Source organism: Microcaecilia unicolor, chromosome 8 (genome assembly GCF_901765095.1).
Source record: "Microcaecilia unicolor chromosome 8, aMicUni1.1, whole genome shotgun sequence".
Classification (NCBI taxonomy): domain Eukaryota; kingdom Metazoa; phylum Chordata; class Amphibia; order Gymnophiona; family Siphonopidae; genus Microcaecilia; species Microcaecilia unicolor.
Window position 1 is genome coordinate 202,627,078 of NC_044038.1, and position 25,343 is coordinate 202,652,420.

At 46.4% G+C, this 25,343-nt stretch overlaps 1 protein-coding gene across 1 annotated transcript in view; it reads left to right on the forward strand.

Annotated features, from left to right (window-relative positions):
* Positions 1–25,343, forward strand: part of LAMA5 (laminin subunit alpha 5) — a 297,353-nt gene that overhangs the window by 251,791 nt on the left and 20,219 nt on the right. Inside the window, exons 63-71 of the mRNA XM_030212484.1 lie at positions 341–494; positions 1,805–1,938; positions 6,693–6,855; positions 9,053–9,181; positions 10,584–10,744; positions 10,951–11,083; positions 12,294–12,437; positions 21,533–21,663; positions 22,149–22,313. Of these exons, the coding sequence (XP_030068344.1) occupies positions 341–494; positions 1,805–1,938; positions 6,693–6,855; positions 9,053–9,181; positions 10,584–10,744; positions 10,951–11,083; positions 12,294–12,437; positions 21,533–21,663; positions 22,149–22,313 (1,314 nt within the window). The remainder of the gene's footprint in view (positions 1–340; positions 495–1,804; positions 1,939–6,692; positions 6,856–9,052; positions 9,182–10,583; positions 10,745–10,950; positions 11,084–12,293; positions 12,438–21,532; positions 21,664–22,148; positions 22,314–25,343) is intronic.

Here is a 25,343-nt window from a genome sequence, read left to right on the forward strand (position 1 = left end):
GGAAAGCTGAGAAGCTGCAGAGTAAAGGAAACGTGATTGTCAATAGCTGAGCAGAGCACATTGAATGTCACCCAGTTGGCCACCTTTCAGAGATTTCTCTGGGTAACCTTATAGATACTAGGCCAGATCACTGGCTAGTTCCTTTTTAAGTAATTTTCATGACAAGTTATATCTTGGAGGGGGATGGTTGTTACTTGCAATTTGTTTGAAGACCCTATTGTGACTGTAACTGTGAAACACCTGCTAGAGGATGAGCTGGAGTTGGAGTGTGGGAAGGGCTGGAAAATGCAGCTGTTGGGTTGATTTTTTTTAAGTCCATCTTGCTTTTTCTGCTTTCCAGAATTCTTCAGTATGGACACATGTCTGTGACTGTGGAGAGAGAAACGTTACATGAGACTAAAGGAAACACCAGAGCCCAAGGAGAACAAGGTCTACTCAATCTGGAACCAAATCATGTGGTTTTCTATGTGGGGGGATACCCCGCCAGCTTCATGGTAACTTCCAGCACAAATCTGGTCCAGTTTCCCCTCTCTCATACCCCTCCAGCCTCATGGTTATTTCTGGCACAGATCTGATCCAGTTTCCCCTCTCTTGTATCCTTCAGTCTTTTTTTGTCTCATTGCTTCCTCCTTTTTATCATTTTCCTTCCACCCCAGTTGGAAGCACCCCCATGATCAATAGAATGTAATACTATTATCCTATAACATAGTTCAGAGTGGATTACAACTTAAGAAGCTAGCCATTAGCTAGGAATAATACATGTTTCTAATTAAAACAATATAAAATATAAACAAAAGAGCGAAAAATAACAAAAATTTGTGAAACAAATAAGTTTTCATTTTTTTTTTCTAAAAATCATATATTGAGCTTCTTTTCTATAGTGTTTCCTTCATTCACAGCTGCTTGGGGCATTTGCCCCTTTTTTACAGATACATTATCCCACTGTGCCTTATCTGGTTATTGTAGCAGTGGTCATAAGACGCCGGTTTCCTTCAGTTACCAGTACATAGACTCTAAACCTGGCCATAAAGTATCAATCACTGTTAACTGTGGCCATGACTTCCTCCCTCTCTGGGGGCCCGTGAATACTGCGTCTGTAGTATCCATACCTGACCCAAGGTACAAAAGGACTGTTCTGGGAATGTGACTGAGCAACTTCTGGTTTAATTCCCAGGTTGGTTTTCACACCTCCTAGCCTTTTCTGTGTAGTGGCTGCTGCCAACAGCTTTGAAATACTATTGCAAGATTTACTGATATTCTGCAGAATGGTGTGGTCAAAGCTGGTACAAGGGTTCTGACACAGCTGGTGAACCTTCAGCCATGTGCCTCACCCCGCCAGGGATGGTTCAGGGCTCTCACCCCCATCATTCAGCATCTCCCTTTCCTCTCCCTAAGTGGCCAGCATCTCCCCCTCCCCTTCTCAAGTGACCACTCAAGGTGGTCAGCATCTTACCCTTCCCTTCCCCACCTCTCCCCTCTCCAAGTGGCCAGCATCTCTCCTTCCCCTCTCTATCTCTGGGGGAAGGTGGGGTAGTGGCAACAGGCCCTTCAGGGAGATGGGAAGTGGGGGAAGGCTCTCTCATGAGCCATGTCCCCACCACCATCACCCCCAAATTCTGCTGCCCTAGGTGGACACCTAGTCAGCTTAGTGGCAGGGCCAGCTCTGGGTGTAATCTTGTGTGAACATCCCAGAACATTTTGTTTGAAGTTTTTTGCTTGAAATGCAGCGTCTCAGGGAAGGGAGCTGGGAATTAAATGGTATGACAACTCTCTAATGCCCTCGTTTTCTCTCCTCCTCCTTCAGCCTCCTGACATTCTCAATTACCCAAATTATCGAGGCTGCATAGAGTTGGACACTCTTAATGAGGAGGTGATAAGTCTATACAACTTTAAAGAAACATTCCTGGTGGACACAAACAAGGATAAACCCTGTGCAAGGTAAAAGGGGTCTGCGACATTATCCACTGATGAGCCTGTCTGGTATCATCATGTCGTTAATGTGCTGCAAGAGTCAAGAGCAGAAACACCAGGAAATGCTCATACTGTGGGTTGTGGAGCCTGAGGTCAAGCAGTGATTTCCAGTTCAGTTTTTGAGTACCCTCTAGCCATAATGAATAAGCATGAGATGTGTCTGCATAGGAATAATAACTCGTGCAGCAGCTGTGTACCTAAGTTACACCAGTTTTCAAAGGAAAAGTATGCACACCTACCCCTGCTTATGTACATGTATTCTGGACAACTCTAGAAAAAGTAATACCACAAGAAGCAATGGGAAAGCAAAATATTCCAAAAGAACAGATCCAAAATAAACCAACTACTCTGCAAACTTTCTTGTAATTATATAATTCTTAACACACAGACTCTTCAATTTCTACCATGTAAGTTTTATACATCCATAAATGTTTTAATTTAAATTTCAAGTTTTGAATTTTTACATTTTTGAAAGAAGGCATCAGAAATCAGTAGCACGATACCCAGGTCAAAAGGATTTTCTACAGGAATACTCATTTAGTGTGTCCGAACTTACAACTCCTCCTCAATCATTTGCCTTCTATTTTTTAACAAATGCTCAACGTGCTCTATTTTTTAAAAAAAAGTTCAATATTCACGTTCAAAATGCTAAAAACAAAAGTTCAACATTCACGTTCAAACGCTATTGTTCTCCAAAATTCTGTCATCAATTTGCATGCATAAAACCACAAAATTGTGTACAAAAAAACCAAAAAGTCCTTATCCACAGCAGCACTGCTTAAAAAAAGATTTTAAAGTCATGTCACTCGACATCCAGAGATGTTCTTCACTGTGCCAGAACGCGTTCAATGCTGTCAGCCACAAATGGAGATGTCATGTGGAACCACATCCTTCCTCACATTCCCAATGAGGTAAATTCACCAGATGGCATGCAGTCACAAAGGTTCACAGTTTTGGCAGAATCTCTGCCTTTGAGGTTAAAAATACCTGTAACTCACCTCTTCATTTCATCACGGCATCTCGCGGCTCACAAAACTTTTGAACACAAAGTGTTTTGTGAGCAGTGAGATGCCATGTTGAAATAAAGGGGTGAACTGCAGATATATTTAACCCCAGAGGCAGGCAGAGATTCTTTCAAAGTACCGTCGTGCCACAGGCAGTCTTGCCAAAACACGGCCCTTTCAAGTCTCAGTTCTCCATTATTGTTTTGACAGAAGCTTATTTTATGTGATTTTTATTTATTTATTATTTATTCGTAACACTTATACCCCGCGCTTTCCCACTTATTAGCAGGTTCAATGCAGCTTACATAATATAACAGTTAACAAGATAACACAAAATGGATAACAACTGTAGTAAAGTGAATAAATAGGTGGACGATAAAATTGGAAAAGTAAAATAGGTAAGGGAAGACGGTGGTGAAGTATGGAGTGGGAAGAGGTGTATATTGGGAAGTGTTAATTAAGGAAGAGTGAATAATGAAGGTTGGAAGAGGAATAATTCAAGAGGATAAATGGGGAAGCATATTTCAGGTTCTGTCAAATAGTCAAATCCAGGTAGCGTATAAGGACTCCAATTTAAGACAAGTCATTTGTATAGTCTTGCTTGAAGAGGTAAGTTTTTAGCAGCTTCCGGAAGGGTAAATGGTCATTGACTGTTCGAATGAATAAACGGGTTCAGTATTTTTATATCTTTTGGTCTTTATGGTCATTTTTTGGACCTCACTGTTTTTTTTCTTTCTATGTGTAATTTTGTACCATGTAGAGATTGTGCCAGTTTCTGTTCAAATTGCATATGCCTGTATTAGCTTTTATATGGAGGATGTGAAGTTTGGTGGGAAGTGAGTGAATCTGCCTTATGGGTAGAGCAGGCTGAGAACCATTGTCTCATATACAAATTAACCCGCCCCCCCCCCTCAATCTGTAACTTGGTGCCTACGTTTACACACCCAAGTGCACGAGTAAGTTATAGAATACTAGCACTTACATGTGCATGACTGTTACATTTATGCATGTAAATGCTAGTTGGGCGCTAAGGACTAGATTCTGTATATGCCGCCAAAAAATTCAGCACTGTTCTATAAGACGTGCAAATATATGCGCCTATATTGGGTGCATATCCCCGTTATTCTATAACAACGTGTTCATTTTAGGAACGCCCTTGTTACGCCCGTAACCCTCCCATTTCTGCACCCCCTTTTCCAAATCGTGGGTAAATTGTAGACACGTAAATGTCAAATCAGTGCCAATAATTGCTTGTTAAAAAGCCAATTATTGGTGCTAATGAGCTCATTATTCAACTAAATTGTGCACAAAAATTGGGTGCGTGCCCAAATTTGCATGCGTAATTTTTGGCAACTTTTATAGAACTCATGGTAAACGGTATTCTATAACTTTTATCACATAACTCACCCCGGGATTCTATATATTGCGCCTTAATTTCTGTGTGGAAATTGAAACATATTCTACAACAATGTGCATAATTTAATTGTTTAACTAGATAATCAGCGCTGTTAATTTAATGTTAACAAGCAATTATCAGCACTTTCGCATTAATTAAGATTTATGCACACAACTCGCTAATCATATTCTGTAACGTGGTGCATGTAAACTCTAAGTCGTATAGTTGAAAAGGGGGCATGGCCATGGGCAGAGCGTGACCATTTCTAAAATCTGTGCACATTCTTATAGAATACACCCACTCTGCACCTAATTTAGGCGTCGGGATTTACGCCAAGTAAAGCATGGCGTAAATGGCCATGACTAGATTTGGTCATGCGGAGAGCCATTTGGCGTAATTCTATATACCACACAGAAATTTAAACCTATTCTAAAAAATTTAGGCTTACTATAGAGAATACGCCTAGGCGTATTTTTTTTCCGCGCGGAATTTTCAGGCGCCATATATAGAATCTAGCCCCTAGCATGTAAATGCAACAAGGAGGAGGGGCATGGTGAGGCATGGACATGTCAAACAAAAACAAAAAAGGAGGAACAAACCTCACGAAACCGTGAGAAGTACAAAGAAAACAGTGAGGTGGATCCAAACATTTGCACACAAAACTTACAGAATATTGTATGTTAAGTGCTAGAGTACTCCATTGAGGTATGTTTCCAAGTTTATTTCTCATTTGATATACCGCCCGTTGACCGTGCCATCTGAGCGGTTCACCATAAAACCATATAAAAGAAAAGAAATTACAACTTCCAATAGTTAGTCAAAAATCCAGCAAGTTATGTAGAAAATCATCTGTGTTCCAGCCAAAGTCAAGTCCCAAAGTAGGCAACATTCACCCTAAAAAAAACTTTCCTGAAAAAATGAGATTTTAAGCTGCATTTAAAACAAACAATAGATAGTTATTTACAGAGAGATAATGGAAGATTATTCCACATCGTAGGGACTACAACTGGGAAAATTGTGGAACGTGTACACTCAAAGTGAAATTGACATATTGAGGGGATGGTAAGCAAATCTTATTGTGAAGACTGAAGAGATTGCGATGGAAAACAAGGCACAAGATACTGATAAAGAAATAATAGAGTTTCAGTAGAATGAATTTTGTAAATCAACAGCACTATTTTATATTCTCGCACAAACTAGTAACCAATGCTCTGGTTTTAATAGAGAAGTGACATGATTCTGACGAGTGGCGCCCAGTAATAACAGCAGTATTTTGAATGAGTTGTAAACGCTTAAGATCTTTCAGATACCAGAAAAGAGCAAATTACAATAATCTAAATTACTCATAATGAAAGAGGGTAAAAGCTTATGCACAACGTCCTGGGTTAAAAGAGAACAAACTGAACAAAGTCATTTTAGTATGAAGAAATATTTCTGAACAAGGAGTCTCATGACTGGAAATGAAGAGAACTGTCTAGTTGTATTCCAAAAATCTTGTGACAAGGAACAACTTCTATCTGGGTACCATCCTTAGTAAGAGGAACTGACAATAGTGAATATGAAATAGAGCTAAACATCAATGCATTTGATTTGGTCACATTCAATTTCAATGTATGAGCAATTTGATGTAGTTTGCTATTTGCATTTACACCTGCTATGGAAATGGCACAAGTGGGCAAGCCTAAATGTAGGCATATAGATGCCAATGTCTGCTAGTATGCTATAATGGAATCTGGGCGCCCAGATGCCATTATAGAATTTGCACTTAGTGCAGTGCATTTAGGCACCTAACTTGTGGCACCCAATGATAGAATTGCCCTTGAGTAACCTAGTGGTTAATGCAGTGGTCTTTGATCCTGGGGAACTGGCTTTGATTCCCACTGCAGCTCCTTGTGACTCTGGGCAAGTCACTTAACCCTCCATTGCCCCTGGTACAAAATAAGTACCTGAATATATGTAAACCGCTTTGAATGTAGTTGCAAAAACCTCAGAAAGGCGGTATATCAAGTCCCATTTCCCTTTCCCTATTTGAGATTCTACATGGAATGTTGCTACTATTGAGATTCTGTTGCTACTATTTGAGATTCTACATGGAATGTTGCTGTTCCACTAGCAACATTCCATGTAGAAGCCTGCCCTTGCAGATCAGCAACGCGGCCACGCAGGCTTCTGTTTCTGTGAGTCTGACGACCTGCACATTTCCCTTTCCCTCTCCCTCTGGGGACAGGAAAATACCTATTGTACCAAATTGTTACTCAACTCAAGCTACCACTGAAAAAGGCAAGAACTGTATCCAAATTCTCTTGCTTCCATATCTCCAGGTCAAAATCAACTGGTGACCCTTGGATCACAGATGGTTCCTATTTCGATGGTAGCGGTTATGCAGAAATCAGATTCGAAAGCCAGATTAGCAGCACAAAACGCTTTGAGCAGGAGATCCGGGTGGTCTCTTACAGTGGGATTATCTTCTTGCTGGAGAATGAGGTGAGCGTTTTGGAAGCACTGGCACTGCCACAGACTGATCTTGAATGAATCACATTATTATTTTATCCAGCCATGAATTGAAAAGTGTTTGAGGTTAGCGAAATGTAGAGTCCTAGCAGGTTGGTAAGAAATTAGCAAGTGGGAGAATATGCCTCCTTTTACACAAGTATTGTATTTACCATCTGGGAATTTGCGACAGCAACAACAACAAGAAAATCAACCCCTTGATGTATCTGCATTATTAGAGACATCAGACACAGATTTAGCAGTACCAGCCACTTTGGTGGCTACAGTGGCTTTATTGCCAGATAAACCTTGGATTTTGAGAATGTTTTATAAAAATCGTGAAAAGTCGTTCAAGGGTTTAAAAATTAATATTTTCCCAGATGTATCAAGGGAAACAGCTGCGCTGGAGAAAGTTTCTTCAGATGAAACAAGAAGAGATCAATTTGGGAGCCACTTTTTCCCTAAAATTTTCATTCAAGTGTTTAGTCACCTATCAAACTGAAAAATGTATTTTCTTTGACCCACCCCAACTGGAAATGTTTATAACAGCTAGAAAGACTGTTGGAACAGTGCTTCCAACTAGTGATAGCGTTTGATAATTAATGAAGCGATCCATATACGTCCGTTATCTCAACTTAATTAGGTTGGATTGCTTGCTATTTTTCTTCAACTTATTGTACATTTTGAACTCCCAATAGTGGACTTGTATTGGAGTGTAGGAAATTATGTATGTAAATAGTTTCCTTGCTTTATAATAATGTTTCCTCCTCTATCCAATTTTTCCTAACCAAGTGTTTGTATACTTGTAATTTGAAAATCGAATAAAGAAAAAAATTTAAAAAAAAAAAAAAAAAAGAAATTAGCAAGTGGGATGAGTAAAGGGGGTTACCCGAGTGGAGAACTTTGAAGGTTAAGATTATAAGTGATAACACCACCTCAGGAGGTAAAGATCATTTCATTGCATGATACCTGTCTTTCAGTTGATGCACAGTAGCATCATTTTCTCTGTGTTAACTACACGGAAGCCTTCCCACAAATGCTGGGAATGGCCCCAAAATTTAAAGCAGAGCTTTTGAGTTATTGTGTGTTAATGTTGACAATTACTGTAGACATTACTTTTATTTAGTATGACACCTATTTACTGAAATTAAAAGCCGCCTGAAACTGGGATTCTTGGTTTCAACTGAAACCAAACCTGCAACCAAAATTTGCAGTTCACTTTTGACTGAAACCGAACTCCCTCCCCTACCATGATCACTCTCGTCGGCCCCCACATTCCTCGCTATCACTCGTGCTGCAGCAGACCTCACCCCCCCCCCCCCCCCCCAATTACTCTCAGCACCTCCCTCCTCTATCATCACCCATCGGTGCCTCCCTCCTTCCCTCTCACTAATCACTACCCATGCGAAGGCCGTCCCCAGGCCTATCTTTAAAACCTCTTTGTGGTCTAGTGGTCTTCAGAGCAAGAGCCAATGCCCAGTCACTCTTGTCCCCACCAGTTCTGCAGCCAAAATGGCTGACAGGACTTCCTGTGGGAAACTTGCGAGACTGCCGCAGGAGGTCCCAGCGGCCATCTTGGGATTGGAAGTTGCTCCTGCTTATGCTGTTTCCAATCTCAGATTGGCCACTGAGACCTCTTGCAGCAGTCTCACAAGGTTTTGCTGCGGGAACAAGAGCAATTGGGGATCACTCTTGCCATGAAGACCCACTAGATCACCACAAGGTGTAAAGGTAGGCCCAGGGAGGGCCTTTGGGTGGGGAGCTGTGGAGTGGAGAGTGATTACAGAGGGTGGGAGGATGCATGGGGTGGGTAGTGCTCATGGGGGTGGGGGGAGAAGTGCATTTTTGGCTGAAACCCAAACCAGGATTTCAAGTTGGTTTCGTTGTGGAAATCGAAATTTGATTGGACTCTTAAGTGAAGTGCAGTAATGTTAAAATAGCAATACCCAACCAAGCAGCCATTCCACTTCCCTCGTCATATACTAATTTGAACAAGCAAACCTTCAAGCTTAGATCAAATAAATAACTTTGTTATGGCTTGTCTCTCAGTAAGCCTAAATTGTAGATTTCTGATATGGCAGGACTTGATTCAGGAAGACTTTCCATTTCTTCTCTGGTTTACGGCTGATATTAAGTGTCCTTTTTACTTTTGTCTGGAGATCCTAAACTGCATTTTCTGTTTCTCTTGCAGGGCCAGTTCCTCTGTTTGGCTGTCCAGGATGGGAAGCTGGTAGTGTATTATGAATTTGATGAAGGAATCCAGATGGCTAAATCAGCAGGTGACACCAGCCTGGTAGTCAGCAGCGCGACCCAAAAAGTGGTGAGAAGCCCAGCTGGAGAGGATCCTTCTTGTATATCACAAACATGAGTTCTTTTATGTTAATGCACCCTTTGATATCACCAGTTCCTCAGCCAGAGCATTAGTTTTGCATGTCTGGCATTTGGATGTGTACACTTTCTACCTTTACTGTACAGTCACAGATGGCATGCCAGATTCCATGTTTTGGTAACTTGCAATATTTACATCTTTTCCCCTTCTTCTGTTGGAAAGAGAGCCTGTTGACACCAGTACCTCCCTATTTCAGTGTTGTCTTGTGCCTGACATGATGTGGTTAACTCCTGTGCTCCAGCATCCCAGTGGGAAGGATCAGATCATTCCTGCCCTCCACCCCCCAGCCCACTCCTCCCTCACCCCACTCCACACACTTCCCAAGGCTGCTGGCACTGAGTGAATGGCTTCCACATACACTATAGTAACCTTTCTGCCATAAGAGAAGATAAACACTTGCAGGACATGTCTATCCAACTAGATGCCTGTGTTGGGTGCATAAATGTTTAGAATACTAGCATATACACACATTTTATGTGCACTTATACACATATATACTATTATGCAATCTATGTGCTATTATGAAAATAGGGTAGAGCATTGGTGGGGCTCCCAGTTACACATCTACCCAGGGGCGAACTGACCATTTGGGCAACCTGGCAATGCCTGAGGGCCCAGAGGCTCTGCCCGGATGCCCACCGCACACTACAGCCCTCCCCGGTCCTACCTTTAAAGGCGCTCCGCTGGCCTCTGCGAGGGGAAACATGTTCTTCCCTGCCCGTTGTGGTGCTGCTATTCCCCCTACCTGGCACCGCCATATTTTAAAAATGGCAGACGAGACTCCCTGAGCCCGCAAGAATACCGTGGGAAGTCTCAGCCGCTATTTTGAAAACATGGCGGTGCCAGCAGGCGGGGGAATATTGGCAGCGCAGTGGGCAGGAAAGAACATGCTCCCTCCTCCCTTCAGAGACCACTAGACCATCAGGGCTCTTCAGCTAGGACCGCGGCAGCGGGGGGCATTGGCTACAGTTGTAGGGGGGGCAGCAGCATGGCGGTAGGAGGAGTGTTGGGCAGCAGCTGAGCAGGGGGCCCAGACCACCCTCAGTGCCCGGGGGCCCAGACCACTCTCAGTCCGCCCCTGCATCTACCTTACAGAATACTGTAAGTTATGTGGGTGATTACACCAACTGTGTGGCTGGCATAACTGCTCGTGCCTAGATGTTAGGTGCATTCATACCTGGCTACGTTAGTGTTCTGTAAAGGAAAGTAACTGCACAATTCCCTAAGCATCCTGTTATAGAATGGTCTTTGTCATCCTTCTAAACCATAAAGTCAGCCTTGCTTGAATGAAGCGCATGCAAAAGGCTTTTATTTAGATTTTTTTCAATTTCAGATTCAAATAATTTTGCTTAGTATTCCGGGCAAACGACGTATATTTGTGCGTCTGGAGCGTATAACTGTGTTCACGTTGGAACATGATGCTGCACGTTTCAAGCTAGACTCAGCCAAAACTTATTACCTGGGAGGTGCACCAGAATCCAAGCTCCCCGACAGGTAAGACTTTCCTGTGCCTGGCAATACATAGAGAAATACTGTGTTTATTCGACCCTCCTCCTCCTTCTGTGGGGTAGCGCAGCCCAGGAGTGAGTTGTAACTAGAGAGGGGTCAGGGAAAGTTTGAGCAGTCAGTACTGTTTCATGAGCACTAAAAATTCTTCAGCTGAAAACACTAGTAGATTAAAGAAGTAATCTTTCTTTCAGCTTAAAGGAGATTTTCCCCAATGGAGGATCCATTAGGGGCTGCATGAAGGGGCTGAAAGCGTTGGGCAAATATGTTGACCTGAAGCGTACAAATACCACTGGAGTCAGTTACGGATGCCCCTCTGACTTACTGGTAAGTAGCCTTCCTAGCCTCTCAAGTGGCCCATCATGTAAGCTATGTAGTTTAGTTTATTGGTTTTTGATATAGTTCTATTTGGAATATACCGACAATACCAAATTATAAAATAGTATACAGAGAAAATAAGGAGAGGTGGAAATTAGAAAAAAAGGAAAATGTACAATCCAAAATTACAGTAAGGATAGCACAGTAATAGGTGTTCAGGAACATGCTTCTACCACTTCTGCCAGAGACAAAACTGTTGCCTTAAATTCAGAAGTCAAAAGCATCTTTATATAGTAGAACCTTTTAATTATTTCCTAAAATAAAATAAACCGCTCGAGAAATATAAAATGCCCCAATCTATCCACTCTATCAGATTAACTGTTCACTCGTCCTCTAGATTGTTCACTTGTCTTTAGATTGTTCTCTTGTCTTTTAGATTGTAAGCTCTTTGAGCAGGGACTGTCCTTCTACGTTTAAATTGTACAGCGCTGCGTAACCCTAGTAGCGCTTTAGAAATGTTAGTTAGTAGTAGTAGTAGTATTTCCTAAAATGTGTGTATGAAGATTCCATATGTAGGTAGGAAGGCAAGTGGTTCCAAAGCATAGACCCTATTACCCCCAAAAATCTTAGTTTGTATAGTTCTAGATACAGGCCAATTCAGTGGAGTCCTAATTAATGGTTCCCTGGGCTATTGAGGCTAGTTTATAAAGTATATGATATATATCAGTATTGTGCAATTTCTCACAGAGTGTATAGCAAGAGTGCATTCATGAGTTTTTTGATATAGTTCTAGATTTGCCATCCTGAGAGAATTACTAAGAGGTTTTGCTGTGATGAGCATAATGATCTGGAGCCCACTATGGACAGAGAAAGTACCTGTATGTAATAAATGTTAAACTGCTTTGGGTCTCCCACAAATAAATCTATTAAAACCAGTTAAAAAAAAAAAAGTAACAGTATTTTGTAGAGGGTTCCCAAACCTTTCCAGGTGGCCTCCCACATAATTATGTTTTTAAGATATTCACAGTGTGTATGCATGAGATGTACTTATGTATGTAGAAGACCCAATATAAGCAAATTAATCTGATGTATATTCCTGAAAACCAAACCAGCTGGGAAGTCCCTAGGATACTTTTGGGAACTCCCACTCTGGAGCTCCCTGAAATGTTTGAATGAGTTCTGTTCCTTCTGAAGAGAGTTTTCCTTTGTTACTTTTCAGATTGTACGCTCAGCTACATTCCATGGTCATGGCTTTCTGACTTTGTCTCTCAAGAGCATCCCCAGCCTTCAGGAGAATTTCTACACAGGCTTTGGTTTCAGAACCAGCCAGAACAATGCACTCTTGTATCACCATGGCACTGAGGTACAGCATTTTCCTTCATGACCCCAGGAGACTGGGTGACATACATGTCTGTGTTTCTGTGATTGCTGAGTACCATTCTCTTGATGAGCTGTTGATGTGCTTGGTCAAGTGATCTGCTATATCTATACTCTTAGAAGTGATTGGTGAGTGCCTTACTTGGGGTGTATGTGTGATGTTTCAGAAACTAAACCAGTTCAACATGCCCAATAAAGGATGATTCTAGGCTGGCAGCAAGCGGACAACACACACGTGAATTATTTCAGGTGTCTTTAGTCAGCATAGAGTGACCTGACCTCATGAATATCCACAGAGCAGGGCACCTCCCAGAGTGAAGGAGCAGCCTAATGGTTAGAGCAACAGGCTGAAAACCAGGGAAGTTCAATTAAAATCTCACTGTGGCTCTTTGGTGATCTTCGGCAAGTCGTTTAACCCTCCACTGCCTCAGGTACAAACGTAGATTGTGAGAATTCTGGGGACATGAAAATACCCACTGTACCTAAATTTCTCCGAGGACAAGCAGGCTGCTTGTTCTCACGACTGGGTGACGTCCGCGGCAGCCCCCACCAACCGGAAAGAAGCTTCGCGGGACGGTCGGCACGCAGGGCACGCCCACCGCGCATGCGCGGCCGTCTTCCCGCCCGTGCGCGACCGCTCCCGCCAGTTCCTTTTTTTCCGCGCCTGGAGAGAGTCGTGCTTTGCCGCTCTCTCTACTTCAGCCGCCGGATTCTTGCGATCGCGTATACGCGGATCGCGCTTCGTTTAATTTCCTTTTAGTATTTCTCTGTTACGAAAAAAAAAAAAAAAAAAAAAGAAAAAAGACTGCGCGTGTGGAGCACGCGCTCCCCTTTTCCCTCGCTTCCAGCGGGGACGCCTCGTTGCGGCCTAGTGGCCGCTCGGTCGGCTAGTTTTTTCGTGTTGTGATTTTAGCCACCATTGCCGACTTTGACTTCGCCGACGCGATTTTTCCGTCGATGTCCTCGAAGGTCCCGAGTGGATTTAAAAAGTGTGGTCGCTGCGGCCGGCCGATCTCGCAGACCGACACCCACGCTTGGTGCCTCCAGTGCCTCGGGCCGGAGCACAATCTCAAGTCGTGTGCGCTGTGTCTCGGTCTCCGGAAACGGACTCAGGTTGCGAGGCAAGTTCTGCGGGACCGTCTTTTTGGAACTTGCGCCGGCCCCTCGACGTCGACCTCGACGGCATCGGTATCGAAGGCCGGATCTTCGGTACCGGTATCGATGCCCGAGACATCGGCACCGATGGCAGCGACCCCAGGAGAACAGGTCCCGTCGGCCCGCCGGTCCGCCGGTGAGAGTGGGGTTGAGAGGCCGCGTGGGCTGTCGGCCCCGGTCACTCCCTCAGCTCGTGAGCCACGGGACCGAACCCTGTCGGACCCGGTACCTCGAGACCGAGGGGGATCGACCTCCTCCTCCTCCATGCCCTCCGGCGCCGGTGACGTGCACCGGAAAAAGGACAAGAAGCGCCGTCACCGGGAGCCCTCGGTGCACCCTGAAGGGGAGTCGACGCCGAAGCGTCATCGTAGAGAGGAGAGATCTCCGTCGGTGGTGGAGGTACCGACGCGTCGGGGTTCCGGCACCTCGGTGCCGTCTCCTGGCCCCCAGCAGCTTCTGGCACCGACACCCTTACCGGCCCCACCGCCTTTCCCGGCAGCGGGCCTGGACGAGTGCCTCAGAGCCATCCTTCCGGGGATCCTGGAAGGGCTGATGCGCCAGGCTGTGCCGGCGTCGGGGGTGCTTGCGCCCCCGGCGCCGATGACTGTGGCGCCGGCGAGCTCTAGCCCGGCGCCGGGGCTGTCGACACCGCCGCCGCTTGCGGTGCCGGTCTCGACCGCCACGCAGGTGGAGTCCCCGTCGACGGAGGGAGCTCCGTCCCCGCCGGCGCGGGAGTCCACCGCTCGACGACACCGAGGCCTCGGTGCCTCGACGTCGAGCCGGGCCCGGTACCGGACTCAGCTACATGAGCTAATGTCCGATACCGAGGATGAGGACTCGTGGGGGGAAGAGGAAGACCCGAGATATTTCTCCTCAGAGGAGTCTACGGGCCTTCCCTCGGACCCCACGCCATCACCGGAGAGGAAGCTCTCACCTCCTGAGAGTCTCTCCTTTGCCTCCTTTGTGCGGGATATGTCCATAAGCATTCCCTTTCCCGTGGTCTCTGTGGAAGAGCCGAGGGCCGAGATGCTCGAGGTCCTCGACTATCCATCACCACCTAGAGAGTCCTCCACGGTACCGCTGCACAATGTCCTGAAGGAGACGCTGCTTCGGAACTGGGTGCGACCACTAACTAACCCCACCATTCCCAAGAAAGCAGAGTCCCAGTACAGGATCCACTCTGACCCAGAGCTCATGCGGCCCCAGTTGCCCCATGACTCAGCGGTCGTGGATTCTGCTCTCAAGAGGGCACGGAGTTCGAGGGATACCGCCTCGGCGCCCCCGGGGCGGGAGTCTCGCACTCTGGACTCATTTGGGAGGAAGGCCTACCAATCCTCCATGCTCGTGACCCGCATCCAATCTTACCTGCTCTATATGAGCATCCACATGCGGACCAATGTGCAACAGCTGGCGGACCTGGTCGATAAGCTCCCGCCGGAGCAGTCCAGGCCTTATCAGGAGGTGGTCAGGCAGCTGAAGGCGTGCAGAAAGTTCCTGTCCAGGGGGATTTTTGACACCTGTGACGTGGCATCTCGTGCTGCGGCCCAAGGTATAGTGATGCGCAGGCTCTCATGGCTGCGTGCCTCTGACCTGGACAACCGCACCCAGCAGAGACTGGCTGACGTCCCTTGCCGGGGGGATAATATTTTTGGCGAGAAGGTCGAGCAGATGGTTGACCAACTGCATCAGCGGGAAACCGCTCTCGACAAGCTCTCCCACCGGGCGCCTTCAGCACCCGCCCCCGCGGGCGGGCGTTTTTCCCGGGCCCGGCAGGCTGCACCCTATTCTTTTGCGAAGCGTAGGTACAACCAGCCGGCCCGAAGGCCTCGTCAGGCACAGGGACAGCCCCAGCGCGCTCGTTCCCGTCAACAGCGTGCGCCTAAGCAGCCCCCTGCGCCTCCACAGCAAAAGCCGGGGACGGGCTTTTGACTGGATCCATGGGAACATAGCCGCCCTACAAGTGTCCGTACCGGACGACCTGCCGGTCGGAGGGAGGTTAAAATTTTTTCACCAAAGGTGGCCTCTCATAACCTCCGACCAGTGGGTTCTCCAAATAGTGCGGTACGGATACGCCCTGAATTTGGCCTCCCTGCCTCCAAATTGTCCTCCGGGAGCTCAGTCTTTCAGCTCCCATCACAAGCAGGTACTTGCAGAGGAACTCTCCGCCCTTCTCAGCGCCAATGCGGTCGAGCCCGTACCACCCGGGCAGGAAGGGCAGGGATTCTATTCCAGGTACTTCCTTGTGGAAAAGAAAACAGGGGGGATGCGTCCCATCCTAGACCTGAGAGGCCTGAACAAATTCCTGGTCAAAGAAAAGTTCAGGATGCTTTCCTTGGGCACCCTTCTGCCAATGATTCAGAAAAACGATTGGCTATGTTCCCTGGATTTAAAGGACGCATACACTCACATCCCGATACTGCCAGCTCACAGACAGTATCTCAGATTCCGCCTGGGCGCACGGCACTTTCAGTATTGTGTGCTGCCCTTTGGGCTCGCCTCTGCCCCACGAGTGTTTACAAAGTGCCTCGTGGTGGTAGCGGCCTACCTACGCAAGCTGGGAGTGCACGTGTTCCCTTATCTCGACGATTGGCTGGTCAAGAACACCTCGGAGGCAGGAGCCCTCCGGTCGATGCAGTGCACTATTCAACTTCTGGAGCTGCTGGGGTTTGTGATAAATTACCCAAAGTCCCATCTCCAGCCAACTCAGTCTCTGGAATTCATAGGAGCGCTGCTGAATTCCCAGATGGCTCAGGCCTACCTTCCCGAAGCGAGGGCCACCAATCTCTTGGCCCTGGCTTCGCGGACCAGAGCGTCTCAGCAGATCACAGCTCGGCAGATGTTGAGACTTCTGGGTCATATGGCCTCCACAGTTCATGTGACTCCCATGGCTCGTCTTCATATGAGATCTGCTCAATGGACCCTAGCTTCCCAGTGGTTCCAAGCCACCGGGAATCTAGAGGATGTCATCCGCCTCTCCACCAGTTGCCGCACTTCACTGCTCTGGTGGACCATACGGACCAATTTGACCCTGGGACGTCCATTCCAAATTCCGCAGCCCACGAAAGTGCTGACGACGGATGCATCTCGCCTGGGGTGGGGAGCCCATGTCGATGGGCTTCACACCCAGGGTCTGTGGTCCCTCCAGGAAAAGGATCTGCAGATCAACCTCCTGGAGCTCCGAGCGATCTGGAACGCACTGAAGGCTTTCAGAGATCGGCTGTCCTGCCAAATTATCCAAATTCGGACAGACAATCAGGTTGCAATGTATTACGTCAACAAGCAGGGGGGCACCGGATCTCGCCCCCTGTGTCAGGAAGCCGTCGGTATGTGGCGTTGGGCGTGTCGGTTCGGCATGCTTCTCCAAGCCACGTACCTGGCAGGCGTAAACAACAGTCTGGCCGACAGACTGAGCAGAGTCATGCAACCGCACGAGTGGTCGCTCCATTCCAGAGTGGTACGCAAGATCTTCCGAGAGTGGGGCACCCCCTCGGTGGATCTTTTCGCCTCTCAGACCAACCACAAGCTGCCTCTGTTCTGTTCCAGACTTCAGACACACGGCAGGCTAGCGTCAGATGCCTTTCTCCTTCATTGGGGGACCGGCCTCCTGTATGCTTATCCTCCCATACCTTTGGTGGGGAAGACCTTACTGAAGCTCAAGCAAGACCGCGGCACCATGATTCTGATAGCGCCCTTTTGGCCCCGTCAGATCTGGTTCCCTCTTCTTCTGGAGTTGTCCTCAGAAGAACCGTGGAGATTGGAGTGTTTTCCGACTCTCATTTCGCAGAACGACGGAGCGTTGCTGCACCCCAACCTTCAATCCCTGGCTCTCACGGCCTGGATGTTGAGGGCGTAGACTTCGCTGCGTTGGGTCTGTCTGAGGGTGTCTCCCGGGTCTTGCTTGCCTCTAGGAAGGATTCCACTAAAAAGAGTTACTTTTTCAAGTGGAGGAGGTTTGTCGTGTGGTGTGAGAGCAAGGCCCTAGAACCTCGTTCTTGCCCTGCACAGAACCTGCTTGAATACCTTCTGCACTTATCAGAGTCTGGCCTCAAGACCAACTCAGTAAGGAATCACCTTAGTGCGATTAGTGCTTACCATTATCGTGTGGAAGGTAAAGCCATCTCTGGAGAGCCTTTAGTCGTTCGATTCATGAGAGGCTTGTTTTTGTCAAAGCCCCCTATCAAGCCTCCTACTGTGTCATGGGATCTCAACGTCGTCCTCACCCAGCTGATGAAACCTCCTTTTGAGCCACTGAATTCCTGCCATCTGAAGTACTTGACCTGGAAGGTCATTTTCTTGGTGGCAGTTACTTCAGCTCGTAGGGTCAGTGAGCTTCAAGCCCTAGTAGCTCATGCTCCATATACTAAATTTCATCACAACAGAGTAGTGCTCCGCACTCACCCAAAGTTCCTGCCGAAGGTGGTGTCGGAGTTCCATCTTAACCAGTCAATTGTCTTGCCAACATTCTTCCCCAGGCCGCATACCCGCCCTGCTGAACGTCAGTTGCACACATTGGACTGCAAGAGAGCATTGGCCTTCTACTTGGAGCGGACACAGCCCAACAGACAGTCCGCCCAATTGTTTATTTCTTTCGACCCTAACAGGCTAGGGGTCGCTGTCGGGAAACGCACCATCTCCAATTGGCTAGCAGATTGCATTTCCTTCACTTACGCCCAGGCTGGGCTGACTCTTGAGGGTCATGTCACGGCTCATAGTGTCAGAGCCATGGCAGCGTCAGTGGCCCACTTGAAGTCAGCCACTATTGAAGAGATTTGCAAGGCTGCGACGTGGTCATCTGTCCACACATTCACATCACATTACTGCCTCCAGCAGGATACCCGACGCGACAGTCGGTTCGGGCAGTCGGTGCTGCAGAATCTGTTTGGGGTGTAAATCCAACTCCACCCTCCAGGACCCGAATTTATTCTGGTCAGGCTGCACTCTCAGTTAGTTGTTCTTCGTAGGTCAATTCCTGTTGTTTCCTCGCCGTTGCGAGGTTCCATTGACCTGGGTTCTTGTTTTGAGTGAGCCTGAGAGCTAGGGATACCCCAGTCGTGAGAACAAGCAGCCTGCTTGTCCTCGGAGAAAGGGTATGATACATACCTGTAGCAGTTGTTCTCCGAGGACAGCAGGCTGATTGTTCTCACCTACCCTCCCTCCTCCCCTTTGGAGTTGTGTGTTTCATCTTTTGCTAGTCATTCAACTGGCGGGAGCGGTCGCGCACGGGCGGGAAGACGGCCGCGCATGCGCGGTGGGCGTGCCCTGCGTGCCGACCATCCCGCGAAGCTTCTTTCCGGTTGGTGGGGGCTGCCGCGGACGTCACCCAGTCGTGAGAACAATCAGCCTGCTGTCCTCGGAGAACAACTGCTACAGGTATGTATCATACCCTGTAACTGACCTTGAGCTACAACTAAAGAAGGCATGTACGAAGTCTAAAATCCCTTCCCCAATATCTTTCACCTTTGTCTTGCTTAAAATCATTTTTATAAAATTTGCATCCTGCTCATGTGTCTTAGTGCCCTCATTGCTTGTTTTATGCACAAATCTTGAGCATGTGTCAGGACAGCTCAGAAGACTAGTAATTATGTTCTCTGGGACACAGACCTCCAGAATTACTGGATGCTATGCAGACCAATATTAAATATATTTTGCTAAGGTAGGAGGACCTCTTTGATCACAGACATGATGTATGGAAGGGTTGATTTCTAGAATTAATAGCTGTCACGTAATGCCTGAGTGCTACCCCTAGCACCCACCTGCTCCTGTGCATTTGCGCCTACACTAGCATACCCTCTACCCACATGCTGGGTCCAGCGTGCCTCTGAGCAATTCTCCTACCTGCAAGGTATTTCCCCAGTGGTTTCTAGGGACACTGGGAGCCGCAATCCTGGGGACCCACAGACCGAGAACACAAACTGCCAAGATTCTTAGCCAGTCCAGGACAACAGAGCTAATAAACCAATAGGTTTATTATCAAAAAGTAGAACAGTGAACGGTAAAAGTAGTAAAGAGAAATAGGTAAAATAACAAGGACTAAAGCTAACTAACCACTCTTTTACTACCTAAGTAGTACCTGGAGAGATCAGGAAAAGGAACTGCTCACAGGAATTGATCAGGGCCTCAGTGCAGAGGTATACTCCCTCCACACTCCCAACTGAGACTGAGTTGGGCCTTTGGCTTCAAGGCCAATCAAGACACAGAGCATTAGCACTAAGGGTGTTTGGCCAATGCCACTGCAAGTTACTTTTCCCCTCTGGGGTTTTCCTCTTTTCTTTGGAGAAGGTAAGCTACAAAGAAAATAGACCTCTGCTACAGCTATAACGCAGAGGACAGACACCACCTGCTGGCCAAACATGGGAAATACACTGAAGGGGAAAAAGTGTCATAAGGCAACAATACATATCGCAAAGCATGGAAGTCCCCTGTTTCACCACAATAGCACAGTAGTGGAAGGAGTGGGCTTTATTTTTTTTTCTTATTTTTTCAGAACTTGCTATACCACTTTAACAGACATGAAGGGTAAAGCAGTTTATAGAGTGGAGGTTAGTGCAGCGGGCTTTGATCCTGGCAACCTGGGTTTGATTCCCACTACAGCCCCTTGTGACCTCAGGCAAGTCACTTAACCCTCCATTGCTCCAGGTTACAAAAAACTTAGATTTTGAGCCCCCTACAGATAGAAAAAGTACTGTACCTGTATATAATGTGCACAACACTGCATATGTCTAGTAGTGCTATAGAAATGATTAGTGGTGGTAGTCTTAGGCTGGAAAAAAGTTACATCATACATATAGAAAAGATAATCATTCACTCTAGCACAGGAAGGTATAACAAATTTAACATTTACCAACATTTCATACCATGGAGTGGGTGAAGGTGTTTGTGACAAAACAGTGTTTCTAAGCCTGTGAACTGTATTATTTCATAAAGTGTGTTTCTCCTAATTGGCCAGCAGATAGCATTTGTTTTGTGTTTTAAAGTTGTTGCAGAAAAAGACTTTTTCTTTTCCAGATTAAGCTTGGTGAAAGGCAATCTGCAGTACTATTAGATATTTTCAAAGCTGGTGCCCTGGGCTCTGATTGGCCCTGGAGTTCAAATCTAGCCAGGAGGTACTGGATTTACTTTAGTCTTAGCTTGGGGGAACAGAGGAGAAACATCTCTGTCCTCAGACCCTGTTCAAGACTTATGAGCAGTTAGTTTCCTGAAACTCCCCTGGTGCTTAGATAGTTTTAATATTGATCCTTATTCAGTTATCTGTTATTGCTTGTTGCTTTTCCATCTGTTCTGTATTGTTCAATGTTCAAATTTTTCATGATAATAAATCAATTCATTTATTAGCTCTGTTTGTCCTGGACTGACTAAGAATCCTGGTGGTTTATGTTTTGGGTCTGTGGGTGCTTGTAGGAACTGTGGGACCCCTGGGAGTGCAGCCCCGGTGTCCTAGAATCACTGGGGAATAACTTGAGATTGGGAGACTAACCCAGAGGCAAGTGGGACCCAGTTGGTGTGGTGGAGGGTGCTAGTATAGAGCAGGTGCAGGTGGGCCTGAGCAATGCTGGGGACAGACCCTCCAGGTGTCCGCAGGTTAACCCCAGGTGGGGGCTAGACATTCTGTGACAGTGTTCAAAGGAGCTTGTGTGGTTCCTGAGTAAAGTACTGTTCAGGTATTAGGGGTACAAAGAAAACAGCTTTTTTGATATTTTACAGGTCATCATAGAGCTAACTTCCATCTCATATCCTAAAGAACTTGCGTTAATGTTTTTACTACAACACCATTTCTCTTGTTGTACTCAAATACTATCTCTGTGTTCATGCATAGTGTTCAGTAATCCTGTTAGTTTTGTTCAGTCCTCTGGCCCTCAGCCATAAAGAGATTTGTGTATTGGTACTAAGAATTGTTTTTACTATTCATATATGTGTCACACTTCTTAGGAAGGAACGTGTCAAGTGTCCATCAGGAATGGAAGGATTGTTCTCAAAATCCTGAAAACTGAACTGTCATCAAGGAACCCTTATACTGATGATGTCAGCCATTATGTGGCCATCTATAGCAATGAGAAAGAGTAAGTTCTGCTTTCTCTTTCCACAGAGACAGATGGGAGGTGATGGTATTTTGTTAATTCTTTCATGATCTGTTGTATTGCCTCCATGAAAAGAGCAGTAGGAACCCTCAGAAGCATTCTAAAAATTGAAATGGCAGTTGAATAACTGCTTGTATGAAAGAACAAGCTTAGAGTAGACCATATTGCTAGATGTTTGCTTAGCTACATTTATCACAGTTCTATTACATTTCCTGGTGCTGATCAGCACTCCAGTACAGTGAACTGATTTAACGTTGCTGTACATTTTCTGATTACCCTCCATAAGATCCTTTGTTTTCTGGTATATGCTAAGGACATTTCTTATCTGTTTAGTCATGTTCTATCTATGAAAAATATTCTTGTCCTCCTGTGACATGAAACGCTGGAGCACTGAAAATGTCACAGTGAAGCTGAGTGATTTCCCAGTTTGCATAATATAACCTATATTTCACACCTTTTGGCTCCAGGGTACAGCTTTACATAGATGACCAGCTTCAAGCAAAACAGGTAGCCACCAGAAAGCGAAGACACAGACGTCAGGATGATCTGAAACCGGTTACTGTGGGGGGATTTTCAGAACCAAGTGCCACAGCCAACTTTTCAGGCTGTATTAGCAACATCTTTGTAAGGAGGTAAATGGAAGCTCTTTTGCTACTTATTCCAATTTAGATGTTGTTCATAGGGTCCGTGCATGTTCTGCAGCCCAGTGGCGTTCCTAGGGGGGCTGACACCCGGGGTGGATTGCTGATGGGCCCCCCCCCCCCCCCCCCCCCGGTGCAGCGCGACCCCCACCCCGGTGAAAGAACCCCCCCCCCCCCCCCCCGGGTGCACGCTGCTGGGGGGGTGCCGCGCGCCGGTCAGCTTCGTTCGTTTCCATGCTCCCTCTGCCCCGGAACAGGTTACTTCCTGTTCCGGGGCAGAGGGAGCATGGAAACGAACGAAGCTGACTGGTTATGGCTTTAGTCCTGACTGTGGTGTTATTTCCTCAGCTGTAGTGGCCCTGGTACTGTGTCAGTGTTATGAGCATCAGTGGCCTCCCATTAAGAACTCATTTATTTGAGGTTTCACTATTGACCTAGGTGGTCATGTTTTTGCTGGTTGTCACTTTTGGCCAGCAGAATCAATGAGCCGTGGACCTTATTAACTTATTCAACTTATACAAAATTTTCAGCACAATGGATAAATTAGGACTTACCTACTAATTTTCTTTCCTTTGGGCCCTCCAGACTGGTCCAGACACTTAGGTTATGCTTGCCTACCCGCACATGGAGACTGAGAACACTAGAACTTTGAGACCGGTATAATAGCACTGTGCAAACCTCAGGCAGCCAGTGTTTCTCTAACAATGCAGATAACCTAAAACAAGATCGCCCAAGGCTGTTCTCCCAATACACACACATTCCCAAATTAAAATGTGTGTTATAGACGTGCCTATTGCAAATCTGTTCGATATTCGATTTCCTGCTTTTTTTTTTTTTTTTGAAACATAGCTAACAGCAACCATAATAAAGAGAAACATAGCATAACTAAACTATGTACAAATACAGCTGTAGCAATAAGCCCTCTAAATCATGACTTTGGACTACGAAACACTTCTGGTTCCTGCAACAATTTGCACAGGTGGATCCTGGACCAGTCTGAAGGGCCTAAAAGAAAGAAAATTAGCAGGCAAGACCTATTTTCTCCTTTCTCATCAACCCTCCAGACTAGTCTAGACACTGATGCTTGTAAAGCAATAAAGAACTATGGGCAGAAATTACTGAAGCCAAAAGACAGTGCTTCCTCACCAATTGCTGCCTCCTGTTTCGCTCGCACACCCGATAGTGAGTGGTAAAAGAATGAATAGAGGACAAAACCCTGCAAATCTCCTGGGGCAGAATCAATCTGCTTTTCAGCTCATGAGGCTGGCATCCACTTCGTCGAGTGCTCCTTAAGAAGCTGCGGCACTGAATGGCCTTTGAGAATATAGGCGAAAACAATGGCCTCCTTGAGTCAATGGGATATATAGATGCCTTGGACACCGCACTCCATTATTGTGCCCACCAAAAAGTACAAACAAATGGTCCAAACTCTGAAACGCTGCAGTCTTCTTCAAGTATATCAATAACTCTCTCTGAACATCAAGACAAATAAGATTTCTATGGAGTTTTTCCCCTCTGGGGTCCCCCAAAATCAGGAGAAAAAACGATTTATATGAAATGCCGAAAATCACCTTAGGCAGAAAGGAGGGCACCAGATATAACACCACCTTTTCATTAGAAACCTGCAGGAATGGCTCTCTACAAGACAAAGCCTGCAACTCCAAAATGCGGCATCTGGAAGAAATAGCTACCAGAAAGACAGTCTTCAAGGTGAGATCTTTCAGAGAAAAGTCAAGAGGGGCTCAAATGACACAGTGATCAAGGCAGACAAAACCAAATTGAAATTCCACTGTGGAACCGTTGCCCTACAAGAAGGATGAATAATCTTCACACGCACCCCCCTCCCCCCAAAAGAAAACGTTCCATATCAGGAAGAGAAGCCAAAGACTTTCCCCAAATATACGCTGAGGTTACCACCTGAACTTCAGAGAAGACAAGGCCAAGCCTTTCTCCAGACCTCCCTGCAGAAAATCCAAAATATCAGCCACCGACACTTAAAGAGGCAAAATGCCCTTCTCCCAACACCAGCCTTTTACAATCCTCCACACTCTTACATAGGCTATAGATGCAGATCTCCAATAGGACTTCAACATAGTAGAGATTATTTCTGACGAATACCCTCGGTTTCGCAACCGCCCTCTCAAGAGCCAAGTTGTAAGCGAGATTGGAGACGGGTCCGCATGACAACTGGACCCCGAACCAACAGCTCCTTTGTATCTATGAGAAGAAACAGCTTCTCTGTCGTCAGATGCATCAGATTTCCATGCCACAGTAGCCGAGGCCAGTTCAGAGCAATAAGAATCACCGGGTCTGGATGTTTTTCTATTCTCTGAATGACTTATCCTAACAGTAGACAGAGAGAAAACACATACAGCAGTCCCTGCCAATGCCACTGCTGAATGAACCTGCCCTCTTTTGAATTGATCACTATAACCATGAAGTCCATCACAGGCCATTCCCAAATGTGAACTATGCTGTTGAATGCCTCCTGCTCCAGACTCCATTCTGCAGGATCCAGCATGTGTCTGCTTAAGAAATCCACCTTCTGATTGTCAATGCCCGCTACATGTGCCTCTGAGAGATCCAGAAGGTGAACCTGCACCCAGGCCAGCAGGAAAGAGGGCTCCAATGCTACCTGAGCACTTTGATGCCCCGCTGATGGCTCACACCACAGTGGCATTGTCTGAGAACACCATACCGACTTGTCTTCCAGGAGCCTCTGGAAGGACTGCAGAGCAAAACGAATCACCCAGGCCTCCAGCTTGTTGAAGGACCTTTCCCTCCATCATTGACCAGAGACTTTGTATAACTTGCCCTTTGCAATGGGTTCCCCAGCCCATCAGATTGGCATCCATGGAGACCACTGCCCAGTTTGGAACTTCCAAACTTGTGGAGTCTAGCCACCGCTGCAGACTGTGCCTTGCTTTTCCTCTTAGAGGCAGCCATGTAGGCCAGATTTCAGATTTGACTCTGCAACTTTTCAGTCCTCACCTGGAGAAGGAATACCCTCCCCAACTGAGG